At 52.9% G+C, this 11,376-nt stretch overlaps 6 protein-coding genes and 1 non-coding gene across 7 annotated transcripts; 4 read left to right on the top strand and 3 right to left on the bottom strand.

The window, feature by feature from the left end:
• Positions 1-100: 100 nt before the first annotated feature.
• On the top strand, positions 101-1,567 carry SAICODRAFT_30731 (uncharacterized protein). The gene has a single exon (XM_019167750.1). The coding sequence runs from the start codon at positions 217-219 to the stop codon at positions 1,546-1,548; it is 1,332 nt and encodes a 443-aa protein (XP_019023350.1). The 5' UTR covers positions 101-216; the 3' UTR covers positions 1,549-1,567.
• Positions 1,568-3,285: 1,718 nt separating this feature from the next.
• SAICODRAFT_58225 (actin depolymerizing protein) lies at positions 3,286-4,140 on the bottom strand (the record flags this gene model as incomplete). Its single annotated transcript, XM_019169591.1, has 2 exons — positions 3,286-3,341; positions 3,693-4,140. Coding segments are annotated over 2 exons (504 nt in total), but the record flags the coding sequence as incomplete, so codon positions are not given.
• Positions 4,141-4,309: 169 nt separating this feature from the next.
• On the bottom strand, positions 4,310-5,810 carry SAICODRAFT_66226 (mitochondrial carrier). The gene is made up of 2 exons (XM_019170204.1): positions 5,531-5,810; positions 4,310-5,400 (listed from the first exon to the last, which is right to left on the bottom strand). The coding sequence occupies exons 1-2, from the start codon at positions 5,600-5,602 to the stop codon at positions 4,438-4,440; spliced, it is 1,035 nt and encodes a 344-aa protein (XP_019023348.1). The 5' UTR covers positions 5,603-5,810; the 3' UTR covers positions 4,310-4,437.
• A 392-nt stretch (positions 5,811-6,202) lies between these two features.
• SAICODRAFT_8064 (uncharacterized protein) lies at positions 6,203-6,919 on the top strand (the record flags this gene model as incomplete). The annotated part of the gene is made up of 3 exons (XM_019171209.1): positions 6,203-6,362; positions 6,417-6,542; positions 6,594-6,919. 3 exons carry the CDS (start codon positions 6,203-6,205, stop codon positions 6,917-6,919), a joined length of 612 nt encoding a protein of 203 aa, XP_019023347.1.
• Positions 6,920-7,050: 131 nt separating this feature from the next.
• On the bottom strand, positions 7,051-8,165 carry SAICODRAFT_30728 (protein GCD14). Its single transcript, XM_019167749.1, has one exon. The coding sequence runs from the start codon at positions 8,117-8,119 to the stop codon at positions 7,064-7,066; it is 1,056 nt and encodes a 351-aa protein (XP_019023346.1). The 5' UTR covers positions 8,120-8,165; the 3' UTR covers positions 7,051-7,063.
• Positions 8,166-9,261: 1,096 nt separating this feature from the next.
• On the top strand, positions 9,262-10,639 carry SAICODRAFT_131829 (uncharacterized protein). The gene is made up of 3 exons (XM_019165438.1): positions 9,262-9,346; positions 9,400-10,330; positions 10,393-10,639. The coding sequence occupies exons 2-3, from the start codon at positions 9,439-9,441 to the stop codon at positions 10,533-10,535; spliced, it is 1,035 nt and encodes a 344-aa protein (XP_019023345.1). The 5' UTR covers positions 9,262-9,346; positions 9,400-9,438; the 3' UTR covers positions 10,536-10,639.
• A 532-nt stretch (positions 10,640-11,171) lies between these two features.
• SAICODRAFT_t100 lies at positions 11,172-11,245 on the top strand. The gene has a single exon. It is a non-coding gene; the product is annotated as a tRNA-Ile (tRNA).
• Positions 11,246-11,376: the final 131 nt, after the last annotated feature.

The raw sequence follows: 11,376 nt of genomic DNA, 5'->3' as shown, positions 1-11,376 counted from the left end.
CCTTGCGATCGTTTTGACGACAATTGGTTGCGATTGCTGTTGTTGACTTCCTCGAGCTCACGACCAGTTGTTTACTGTCACGTGACATGACGAAGGAGCACGGGCAACACCCGTCTGAGTCCCCACGAGAAGGATCAAGCGTAAGGAGTGGGAGGCTCATTCACGATCATCCCAACGCCCGTTTCTTCTTTCTCATACTCTACCCCAACAACCACAATGGCTGAGCCCGAACCCGAAGACAACCCCACCCTTGCACCACCGGAAGACACCGACCTCGCCGACGAGATCCAGGACTGGCGCCTCCTCTCCTCCCTAACCTCCTCCAAATCCGACCCCACATCTCTCCCTCGCCGCGGCGAAAAGAATTTTGAACCAGATGGCACCAATCGCCAGGAGAAAGTGTTGAATGAGAGTAGAGAGGCGATGAGGAGCGCCTTAGAGGTGGAAAGGAAGTTTGCAGGAAAGACGAGTTGTCAGTGTACCTGGCTCGAAGAACTTGGGCTTGCACGGGTTGACAAACTCAGAGGACCGCATTTCAAGAACCTCGGCATCGCTGCACCTCCCAACATGACAGCGACCACTGCTGATTCGCCCGTGGAGAAGACCAGTCTGGGATACCTCCTCCCCGAAGAAACAATCTACATGCTTGAACGCGGCTCTCTTGAAGTGTTCTATCCATCTGGTATCCCAATGTCTCTCCAAGGCATCTATGCAGCATGTATTGGCTCTTCCAAGACACGGGTGGAGGCGGAGGTTTATGCAGTTTATGCTAGTCTGAAGAGGAGTGGGTATATTGTACGACGGGCTGCGACATTTGATGGGACGCCGGGTGAGGAGCATCATGTGCAGGAGGTGGTGGGAAGGAGTTTGTGGAGTCCGTGGGTGAGGGGGGTGTTCAGCTCGGTTTTTGCAGCAGCATTCAATCCCTCACAACCGCCGGTACGAACAACAGACGACTCAATCATCCCAACAGACCGGAATTTCCGTCACTACGAAGATGCGTACAAGCTCCTTTCCCTTGTGCCCTACCACTCCTTCTCCTCCCAAACCTCATCGACATCGACTTCGCAAAGCTCGGCAAATGAGCCGGCTCATCCTTCGCCTTGGCGAGTCCACTTCAACATCTGGAAACCCACAACAAAATTCAAACGCTCCGAACCACCTTCCCCCGACTTCCGTATCAGTGTTGTCAGCTCACAGTCAACACACACCCCCTCCCTTACCGATATCAACGCTCTCCTCTCAACCATTCCCTTCCCCCTATCTCCACAGGGAGAAGGACAAGCTGGAGTTGGGGCACAAATGAGAAAGCTGAAGGAGGGGAGGAAGAGCGTGTTGCTTGCTGTTGTGGATAGTGGGGTAGTGAATTATTTGAGGATTGGGGATTTAAGTTTTGGGGATGAGGGGGTTGTGTATCCTAGACGGGGTGATGAAGCGAAAAGAGGGCGGGGCGGCGGGAAAAGGAAGGGGGAGAGGGAGGGGACGCGGGAGGTGATGATTGGGGTGGGGACAGATGAGAAGTGTGACGTGGGAAGTGATGGATATTAACCTTCGAACGGATGGGTGCGAATTGAAGATGATAAGATGGATTCCCAAGATAAGCGGCGATGATAGCACATCACGATATACGGGTTCAGGCATTCTGGAAAGAGAGCACGAATGAACACATGTCCACAAGCCCCTCAGCCATCTTCAAACAGAGATGAAAAATATGGCATGCATTTAACCTCATGGATGGAATCCACACCGTTGACGACGTGACACGTAGTAGTCATATTGCTTAATCATACCAAACTCTCAACGTACAAATCGATATACCAATTCTCACTCTTCACGCACATATGCGCTCCAACATTGTCCGTGGCCTCTCTCATCTAAGCCTTACTGCTGCAACTCGACATAATTTGCCGGGAACAACCCCGTGTGTCCTCCATAAGTTCCCTGCCACCAATCAGGATCAACCTGATCAATATCTTCAATCACCGCTCCCTCAGGGAACGAAAGCTCGTTCTCCTCAGCAGCATCATAGTCATATTGCGCAACAGCTCTCACCCCACCCGCCGCACCTCCAGCTACATGGTGCTCCTCCTCATTCACAGGTTCGGGCTCGGGTTCATACTGCTCCTGCACAGCAGCTGGTTCAGGCTCATGAGCGGCATGCTGGACAGCAGCAGCCGCGTCGCCCTCCACCAACTCCACATAGTTACTAGGGAACAAACCCCTCTTTACACCACCAGCCCCAATACCCGCCCACCACCCATCATCAATCATCTCAATCTCCTCGATAACCTCGCCCTCGACGAGATCCATCTCATTCTCCTCCTGTTTCTCATACTCGTACATCACGACTGCTCTCAACGCACCAGTGCTAGCACCGCCAGCAGCAGGCTCGGGCTCTTCCTCATGCGAAACAGGAGCAGGGACATGCGCAGCACCCATCGGCGGCGGGGGCGGAACAGACCTCTCCTCCTCCTGGTGCTGCACAGTCGGCGGCTCCTCATACTCCGCCCTCTCCTCCTCAACCTCAACAGCCCTCTCCGCCTCAATCTGCGCGACCTCCCGTGCCTGCACATCAGCATTATCCTGATCAACAGGCTCCACACTCTCGTCCCAGTCCTCAGTAGGGGCAGGAGCGGAGTGAAGGGGTTTTGTGGCGAGGGGCATGGGTGGGGGGATGACGTGGTGCTCTTCCTCTTCGGGCTGTTCTTCGTATACGGGTTCAGGTTCGGGAGTAGGCTCGCGAGCGGGAGCGGCGGGTACGGGTGCTGGAGGCGTGGGACGAGCAGAAGCCGGGGACGGCGCAATCTGCACACCAGCAAACCGCGCTCTCATAGCCGCAACACCACCACCAGTCTCCTCCTCGTCTTCCTCCTGTTCCTCCTCAGCTTGCGGAGCAACAGCCCTGGTCGTCATCACAGGCGGGGGCATATCCTCCCTCATACCCAGTCCAACCGGCTCCAGCGTCTTCGGCGGCACGGCCGCCGCACTTCCACCGCCCGTAGACGACGCGGCCTCTCGTGCGGCTTTCCTCTCAGCCCAGAGTTGGGATGGAGTCTTTCCGCCTGCGGCAGCAAAGTTCTTGGATGCGCCGCCGATGGCTTTCGAGATTGTTGCGGCGGAGGGAGGGGCGGGGACCGGTGCGGATGTCCCACGACCAATACCGGAACCAAACCTATTGGCGATGGGTTTAGGTGCGTAGGATGGCTGTGACTGAGGTTGAGATTTCTGCTCGAATACAGCGCGGGCGGAGGAAGGGGCCGTCTGGCTCATGCTCTCGCCCTGAGCACGCAACGCAGCAATATCGACTTTCCCGATCGGGGTATACCCACCCTTGACCACCCCTTCTGATCCTGCACCCGAGTCGGTTGATGGGTCGGTGGAAGAAGAGGCTTGGGAGCGAAGGGCGTTGATGTCGACTTTGGTAGGTTTGTAGGCGGAGGGGACAGAGGTCAAGGCCGTGCCGGTTGTTGTGGTCGAGTCCCAGTCATTGTCGTCGGTGGTGTTGGTAGTCGTGACAGGTGGTCTGGTCGGAAGTTTCGTTGGGATTGAGGGAGATTGTTTCGTGGCCGCTGGTGCGGTGGGAGCAGAGGTCGAAGGAGAGGTAGGTGCTCCGACAATTGATCCAGAGTTCTGTGCCTTCAATTTCGCAAGAAGGGGTGTAGAACGCGCGGGTGCAGCCTTCGGTGGTGCACTCTCGAACCTGGAAGCGATATTCCCGACACTGTATTTCGCTCCCGATGCGTCTTCGACTTTCCGCATAATTGCCTCTTCCTCGAGATCCTCACTTGATCTCGCAGTGATTTGGACATGGTAGCCACGCAAGTATCTGGCAACACCGTTGATATGGCTCTGGAACATTCCCTTCCGGTGTTCGGGGACACCCTCTCCACACCACCCGATCAACACGAACTTCGGTAGTCTCGTGTTCGGATCCTGCACCCTCAAAAATCCATACTGGATCTTTCCGTCGGAGAATTCTTCAGCCATGTCGGCGATGGAGGAGGATCCCGTTTCGACGACATGGATGGCGCTCTCGGAGCCGCGCTCGTAGCCGTAGATTGCCCAGGTGATGGAGGGATCATTTGACTTGATACGTTCGTAGGTATCCTGGATTTCTTGATTGAGGGAAACTTGGGTCATTGTTGCAGTTTCAATTGGTTTGTGGGGTTCGTTGAGAGTTTTGGAGTCGTGCTGAACTGTACGTGCCGCTGGGTTTGACTGCGCCCTGCTTGGCGATGACGCAAACGTAAGAGCGTACCATTTCAAGACGGAATGGCCCAGGAAGCAACCCTTTTAAAGATCTGAAAGTGATCGATTAATACTACTCTGTCCCTATGATATACCGGATGCTGCCTATTCTTCCCATCTATCAATGCAATTCCATTGTCCAAAACCCCAAATGATGCCTTCTATATAACGCCCCCCCCTCCCTCACACTCACTTCAACACCTCCCCCAACCTCTCATACACAAAAAAGATCAACGCACTACTCGGTGCACTCCTAGCAACCGTAATTCCACACCCGCGGTAAAACCCCCTCACCCCACTCGCCCTCCAAATATCCCTCGCAACACCCACGAAGGTCTCTCCCTCTTTCTTGGTAGAGGTCTGCATTCGGGATTTGATCGTGTCGGCGGGGAAGAGCGAAAAGTTGTATGATACTCCGGCACAGGCTCCTGCGATGAGGGTTTCTGAGGTTGTGTTGGTTGTGCGGGGGGTTGGGGACGAGGCGCGGAAGATGTGTTTGATGTACTCGTTCATGCCGAACCAGGCTGCGCTTCCGCCTGTCTCGCGGAGGAAGGTGCCGGTTTGGCCGCGGAAAAAGCCTTGTAGGCCGGCTTCGTGGTAGATTTCTTTGATCAAAGCAATCGGGCCCGGTGCTGAGTGTACCACTCCAGCTGCTTTGGTGTGGAAACCCGCAGTGCCGGTGCCGCGGGACGGTGCTGAGACGGTGGAGGAGGTGGGATGTTGGAGTGACTGAACTTGCAGTTTGCATTTCACCAACTCAATCGGCGTCAAAACCCCACTCGCAACAGCCCCCGAAATAGCCCCCGCCCCTACCAGTGCCCCAATCCCCAACTCCTCCTCCTCCCCCAGCCCTTGCCACGTCTTTATCACCGTTTGTGCGCGTGCGTACACGAAAAATAACACCGCGTTTTCGGCCATTGCGCCGATTAGGGGTGAGGAGAGGCCGCGGTAGAGGCCGGTGGGGCCTTCGTTGCGGAGGGTTTGGCGGAGGCAGTCGAGGGGGCCGGAGAAGTGGGGTGGAGCGAAAGCGGAACTTGGGGCAGATAAAGAGGAGAGGGAGGAGGGGGAGGGGAGGGTGTGGGGTTGGGATTGGAGGCGGACTTTGATTGTGTCGAAGGGGTATTCGATTAGTTTTCCTGCTGAGCCTGCCATCTAGAATCACACTCGTTAGTCTCTGATCCTGGAAGCAGGAAACGAAAATAAGTGCACGCCGTCCGGTATCGTGTGTGATACGGAACGACGTGCACTCTGAAGAAGGGGGGGGGGGGGGGGGGGGACGTACGGATCCATTGAGGATATCGAAGAATGCCGCACGGGCGGGGTCTTTTGCTGGTTGTGATGATGAGTCGTGCATGGTTTACAGATAGTCCCTTCGCAGATCACGTCGCGGTCGATCGAGGATCAATTGATCAAAGAAATAAGACAGAAAGCCAAAAGTTGATGATGGATGGTGGTGTTATGGGGGATACAGTGCTCTCGAGATATACGCAAGTTGTCCTTTGACTCTAAGCATCAAGCATCTCTAGACCTTCTTAGACTTTTGGATGTTGGTGGTTGGAGCGGATGGTGGAGTAGTTTCCACTAACACGTCCAAGCTCAACTTTTTTCTGGACACCTGCAGCTGCTTGAGATGAGATCTGATAAGGATCGCTGTTCTCAGGGTACATCAGAAAGTTCCAAGGTTGTATTGTTTTTGGTGTTTACGTCTGGGAAGGATATACGGAGCTCCGGGGGGGTTTGGGGTGCTCTTGCAATAAAATCTCACATGGCATGCAGTATGCGGTACACGAAGTCGAGGAAAGTCGAGAGCTGCGGCGAAATTGGGACATCCCGTCGCAACAACTCAAATGCACCCAGGGAACGAAGTATACGCAGACGGCCGTACGACATCTATCCATCCTCATTCTTGACCTGACGCCGCGCGTTAAGTTGAACAATATCTAAGAGAACAGCAATGGCCGAGATATTCGGCGATACGGTAAAAGGTGGCATCGCATCTGCCTTGACGGGCGGATCTGTCGCAGCTAGCGTTGCCGTCTTGAAGAACAAGCCGACCAACGCTTGGGCGATACCGACAGCGATCAGCTGCGGAGTGTTTGGTGGATGTTTCTTTGGTATGTCCTCGTTTGCACGGCCTCGAGAGAGCCTTTCCTGACATTTCCCTTCAGGAGTACGGCAAATAATCCTGACTGGTACTACCGGTTTTCATTCCAGACTAGTAACAGACAAGGACCGACTTTGTGCCAGTGGTGTATCCGGCGCGCTCGTCGGGGGTTTCCTCAACGCAATATACCGTATGTCACCTTACCCTTCCTCATATCCCTGATCCTTACCATGGCCCGCAGAAAAGAACGCACGAGCTGCCATTCCCGCCGCAATCGTCTACGGCCTAATCGGCACCTCCGGCCAACTCACCATTAACTTCGTCCAATCCCTCCGCCGCTCCTACATCCTCCACAAAAAAGTAGAGGCCGGAGAACTTGAACCAGAACTAGCCGCAGTCCTTCCCTCACAAGAGAAGAAATGGTGGTCGTATTCGCCGATACGTCAGATTACATCGGAGGATCATCGGGTGATTCTACAGGAGAAATTGGTCAATGTGGATATGCAGATTGCGCAGGTCGATGCGGAGTTGGAGCATATTATGAAGCTTGAGGAGGACCGGAATTAGGCTGCTACGGTCGAGGAGGGGACTTGTCTCTATTGTTATACCAGTGCATGTCCAGCTGGTAAATCGATGGTGGTCCGCTCTGATGACAATTCAATTCAGCTTGCATCAGTCTCCTACATTCGCATCTTGTAAAGTCTACTAAACTCACACAGCCTCATCCGCAGCCTTCGCAGCAGCCGCTGCAATATCCCCCGCATGCTCCTCGACGTCCTCACCCTCCCCACCAACCTCCTCATGCTCCCCTGGCGCCATAACCGCAAAAGTCAAATAACTCGTATGCCCTTTAACCTCCTTCTCGCCAACACTCACCGCCCGCCAATCATACCCCTCCTCCCCCTCCTTCACCCTCTTCTTCGGCAGATCCTTCCTCGCCTCACCAGGCGGGAGTCTCCGCTTATCCCGTACCTCCCTCAAACGATCGATTGCGGACGAGAGGGGGGTGATGAGGGTTTGTCGTGCTTCCCAGTTTCGGTGGACGATTTCGAACATTTGAAGGTCTGACCAACCGTTTGCGCGGAGAGCGGCCAGGGTTCGTTGGACTTGTTCGATACAGGGGGAAAAACAGCAAAGACGGATTTGACGCTTCTTCGAAATCACGCGGCTCAAATGAGGAATCGCTTCCCATGGTGCCGGAAGGTCGAGGAATGCGGCATGTGCGTCCAATGTCTCGCCCTCGATATCGAATCCTTCTTTACAGACGTCGCGGTGGGTGATCGTGAGTGGTAACCCATCGCCCAACATCCCATGCTCGATGAATTCCTCTTTTGCGGCTTCGAATCGTCGTTCGTGGTATTCGTACGTCCAGACTTTTCCTGTCCCTCCAACCGTCCGTACGAGCGCATGCGTAAACGACCCACTCCCAGTCCCAGACTCAATCATCTTACTCCCAGGCTTCAACGCGAGCATACTCGTCACGAACGCGATATCAGGCGTATACAGAATCTGCGTCCGGTGGGGTAAACTCAACGTCCACAACTCGGGTGTCGGGTGCAAGAGATGGATGAACCCGTGTCCGGTCTTAGACAGCATTTGGGACCCGTAGCGGAGGTTGAGCATGTCTTCGTGGTGGTAGGAACCGAAACGGTTGTTGAAGATTTTACCGGGGGTTACGATGATGGGTTGGATGTTGTCGCGGGTGATCCAGGCAAGGACGAGGTCGCCTTCTGAGATTGTCTTTTTGTAGCCGCCGAATACGGACATTTTGGAGTTTTTGGATTGAGATGGAGGGGTGGGGAGGTTGTACAGGGTATAAAGTTATCGATAAGCTGAGGAATATTTCGAGTCGACGTTACATCAGACTAGGCGCGATTCGGGAGCGGGTTGTTTGAGAAACGAGTAAATATGATCAAAGATGGACGCAAGAACGTAAACACAGATAAAAGAATTGCTCTTTCCACTTGTTCTCTCTGCTGTACTGAGTGCATGACCTTTCCGTGAAGTTTCGCACGTGACGGCATAAGTACCGACCCGAATAATAATCCGAGCTCGAGCCCCTTCACCACCAACACAATTGCAAAACCTCACCACCTCAATCCCTCCTCTTTACCCCCTATACCCAATCGCAACTGGTACGTCTCTGCGCTCTTCCGCTCCAGACCAATCACATCTCGCACACAAGCACCGTAATGATTACACTTTATGAACCGCTACACCTACATCCTCTCGGATGTGTGACGATTTCATTACCTGCCTGGATCCCCTCGTGGGGTCGAGGTATGAACTTTTAGGTGTTTTGTGCGAGATGTGATCGTGATGGACATATTGGATCAAATTTTTTTGGGAGGGGATTTGTGCTGATTGTCTCATACACAGCTGCTGGCCGGCCCAATCGCAACGTTAACAACCCTTGCTCCTACCCTATATCGCCAACAGGTATGTTCTCTTCCCTCTTCCTCTTTTCACGTGGGTCACATATACGCGCACACACACGCAAATCGTAATGATTACACTTTATGAACCGCTACACCTACATCCTCTCGGATGTGTGACGATTTCATTACCTGCCTGGACTCCCCTCGTGGGGGTCGAGGTATGAACTTTAACGTGTGCTGTGCGAATCTGTGATGCCCTGGAAATTGCTTCCTTCCGCAGGGATTTGTGCTGATTGATTTATACGAAAGGCTCTCTTCCATCCATAGAAACGGCAGACGTGCAGGTCGCCTTTGTCGTTCGTCATGAGTCTGTCTCAGTCGCAAAGAACGCGTTGGATTCGTGGTGACCGCTGCGGAGTTGATAACTGCAAATCAACACGTTACCGCAACGAGGACGGCCAAACGATCTGCTCCAACGGACACCACCGTGAAGGCGACATCCATATCGCAGAAGACGAGGATCACGCACCAGGTGAAGCCCGCGGAAAGCGACGAAAGGTTCAAAGGCGGTTAGACGAGAGACCAATTAAAAGCAAAGTTCTCTACGGGTTGGAAGGTAAAGCTTTGTACTTTGAGAGTTTTCAGATCATCTTGACGAAGCAGACGAAGGCTCTTGTTAGTGACTTGGGCTTGCCGGCGGAGTTAGAGATGCTTGTTCGTGATATGTGGGTGTTGTATCTTACGTATGCCGATGTGAAGTTACCAGAAGACGAACATATGGAACGAGACATGAATGACGACAGCGAAGAGGTGCTATGGCAGCAAGAACGTACGCAGCATTCACAGACAAACGACGACGGCGATCAGCGTACTGTATCCGATTCAAGAATACCTCGCACACCGTCACTGGTTTTCAGCGTTGTTTGGACTTATCTCGCAATACTGCTACTCAGACTGCCAATAACCATTTCAGATCTACATGGATGGATTCTTGATGGGAGATATCCATATATGCGTGCGATTCAAATGATACCCAGCAGTATGCGGGAGAGGCTTCATGTCATGTATTGGAGTGATCTCGATCCTCCGACTACTCCGCGCTGTGCAACTTTCCACCATTGGATTGAGCCCATGGCGAAGCTGTTTGAGTGCAGTTTTGGGTTACGCTTCCCGGCTATCAATTTGCCACCGATATTGCTGAGTTATGTTCGGGATCTTCTACTTCCCTTGGAGATCTACACTGCTGCACGAAAGCTTGCGTCTTTGCTCGCTCTTGATATGCACGTCGTCGCGACACAACGCGACAAGTCAAAAATACCGCATCACAATATCATGGCGCTCGTCCTCGTCGCGACAAAGTTATGTTTCGGTCTTGATGATTTGAGCCGGAGTCCTTCTGCTGATGATGAACCGGCGGCATATCAGCCTGATTGGATTCTGTGGCAGCGGAATATCAATGCTCGGAATGAAGATGTTCAATCACACGACATCCAGACTAAGATTAACGAGGTTGACGTTCTGGGTATGGGTGAGACGGAGATAGATCACTACATCGAGTGGTGTGCCCAGAATTGGAGTCTCCCTGATTCGGCAAACGAGGGTACGTACGGTAACTATGCCTTCTTTGTTCAAAGGCTTACTCATTCCATAGTCGGTCAACAGGTCCTCGACTGCTTCTACCAGCCTCAAGCCGAAGCCGCCAGTCGTGTATCACAAATCGCCCACCACTCAACCATCCTAAACCTTCTGAAAGCGCTAAACTCCAGACCCGTCCATGCTCAGCGTGGGGTTTCGGTGTCACGTAGACCGGGTGCCCATTATCCTATATACAACTCTGACGCAGATTTGCCTAGGGTTACTGCGGCGCTGTTGGAAGCGGCTGCGAGACGGGCTGGGGTTACGACGAGTGAAATGTTGTACAGTGTACGCTGGATTGAGAGGAAGTGCCACCAAGTTGCGGTGAAGCAGCTGCCAGGTTAACCGTGTTGCCTCTCATGAACAGCGTTCCCGGCATCATCTCGAGTAGAACCTGGAACCAACAAGTGTCATGATTACTAAGTGTAACAGGTGCTCGGTCAACGTTGCTTTCTTCACGCTAATTCTTTTCGCTGTTCTCGCTCGTGTTTGATCTTGTATTGTGCGTGTTCTTATTAAAAAGCTTCCTCTCATCGGATCAAGTGTAAAGAACCTCGTGAGCTTGGTTCGGATGTGAAAATAGGGCAATTTTTTTTTTTTGCCAATAAAGCTTCCTACAGTACAACCTCAGAACATTCAGCAAGCATGAGAGCTTCCGCATCCACCACACATTGGGAATTTCCTTCCGTTTCTTACCTTCACTTCGGGCGCCGAGTGCTGGTTTTCGAAGAAGTTCACTTGTCCGATTGGAACGAACATGGGAAAGAAGTTGTGGGTTGTCTACGAGGTTCCAAAATTGTTTAACAGGTTGCGTGGCGCAATTGGTTAGCGCGTGGTGCTAATAACGCCAAGGCTGAGAGTTCGAGCCTCTCCGTGACCATGTTAAGCTTTTTCTTGTCAGTGCATCCACTTTTTGCTCTTTTCTTTTGCTTTTGTTGACGGTAGTGTATTGGGTATCAGGGTAGGTACGTGTTACATAGGAGGTGGTGTGCAAGTGAGCTCGAGGGCGTG

The sequence above is a fragment of the Saitoella complicata genome, assembly GCF_001661265.1.
Source record: "Saitoella complicata NRRL Y-17804 unplaced genomic scaffold SAICOscaffold_15, whole genome shotgun sequence".
NCBI classification, from domain to species: domain Eukaryota; kingdom Fungi; phylum Ascomycota; class Saitoellomycetes; order Saitoellales; family Saitoellaceae; genus Saitoella; species Saitoella complicata.
This window is presented reverse-complemented; position numbering and strand designations above follow the sequence as displayed.

Coding starts and splice junctions, on each gene's coding strand:
- SAICODRAFT_30731 (XM_019167750.1), top strand. CDS start 217: ATGGCTGAGCCCGAACCCGAAGACAACCCCACCCTTGCACCACCGGAA.
- SAICODRAFT_66226 (XM_019170204.1), bottom strand. CDS start 5,602: ATGCACGACTCATCATCACAACCAGCAAAAGACCCCGCCCGTGCGGCA. Junction 5,401..5,530: donor TCGATATCCTCAATGGATCC/GTACGTCCCCCC, acceptor GTGTGATTCTAG/ATGGCAGGCTCAGCAGGAAA.
- SAICODRAFT_30728 (XM_019167749.1), bottom strand. CDS start 8,119: ATGTCCGTATTCGGCGGCTACAAAAAGACAATCTCAGAAGGCGACCTC.
- SAICODRAFT_131829 (XM_019165438.1), top strand. CDS start 9,439: ATGCTTGTTCGTGATATGTGGGTGTTGTATCTTACGTATGCCGATGTG. Junction 10,331..10,392: donor CCCTGATTCGGCAAACGAGG/GTACGTACGGTA, acceptor GTCGGTCAACAG/GTCCTCGACTGCTTCTACCA.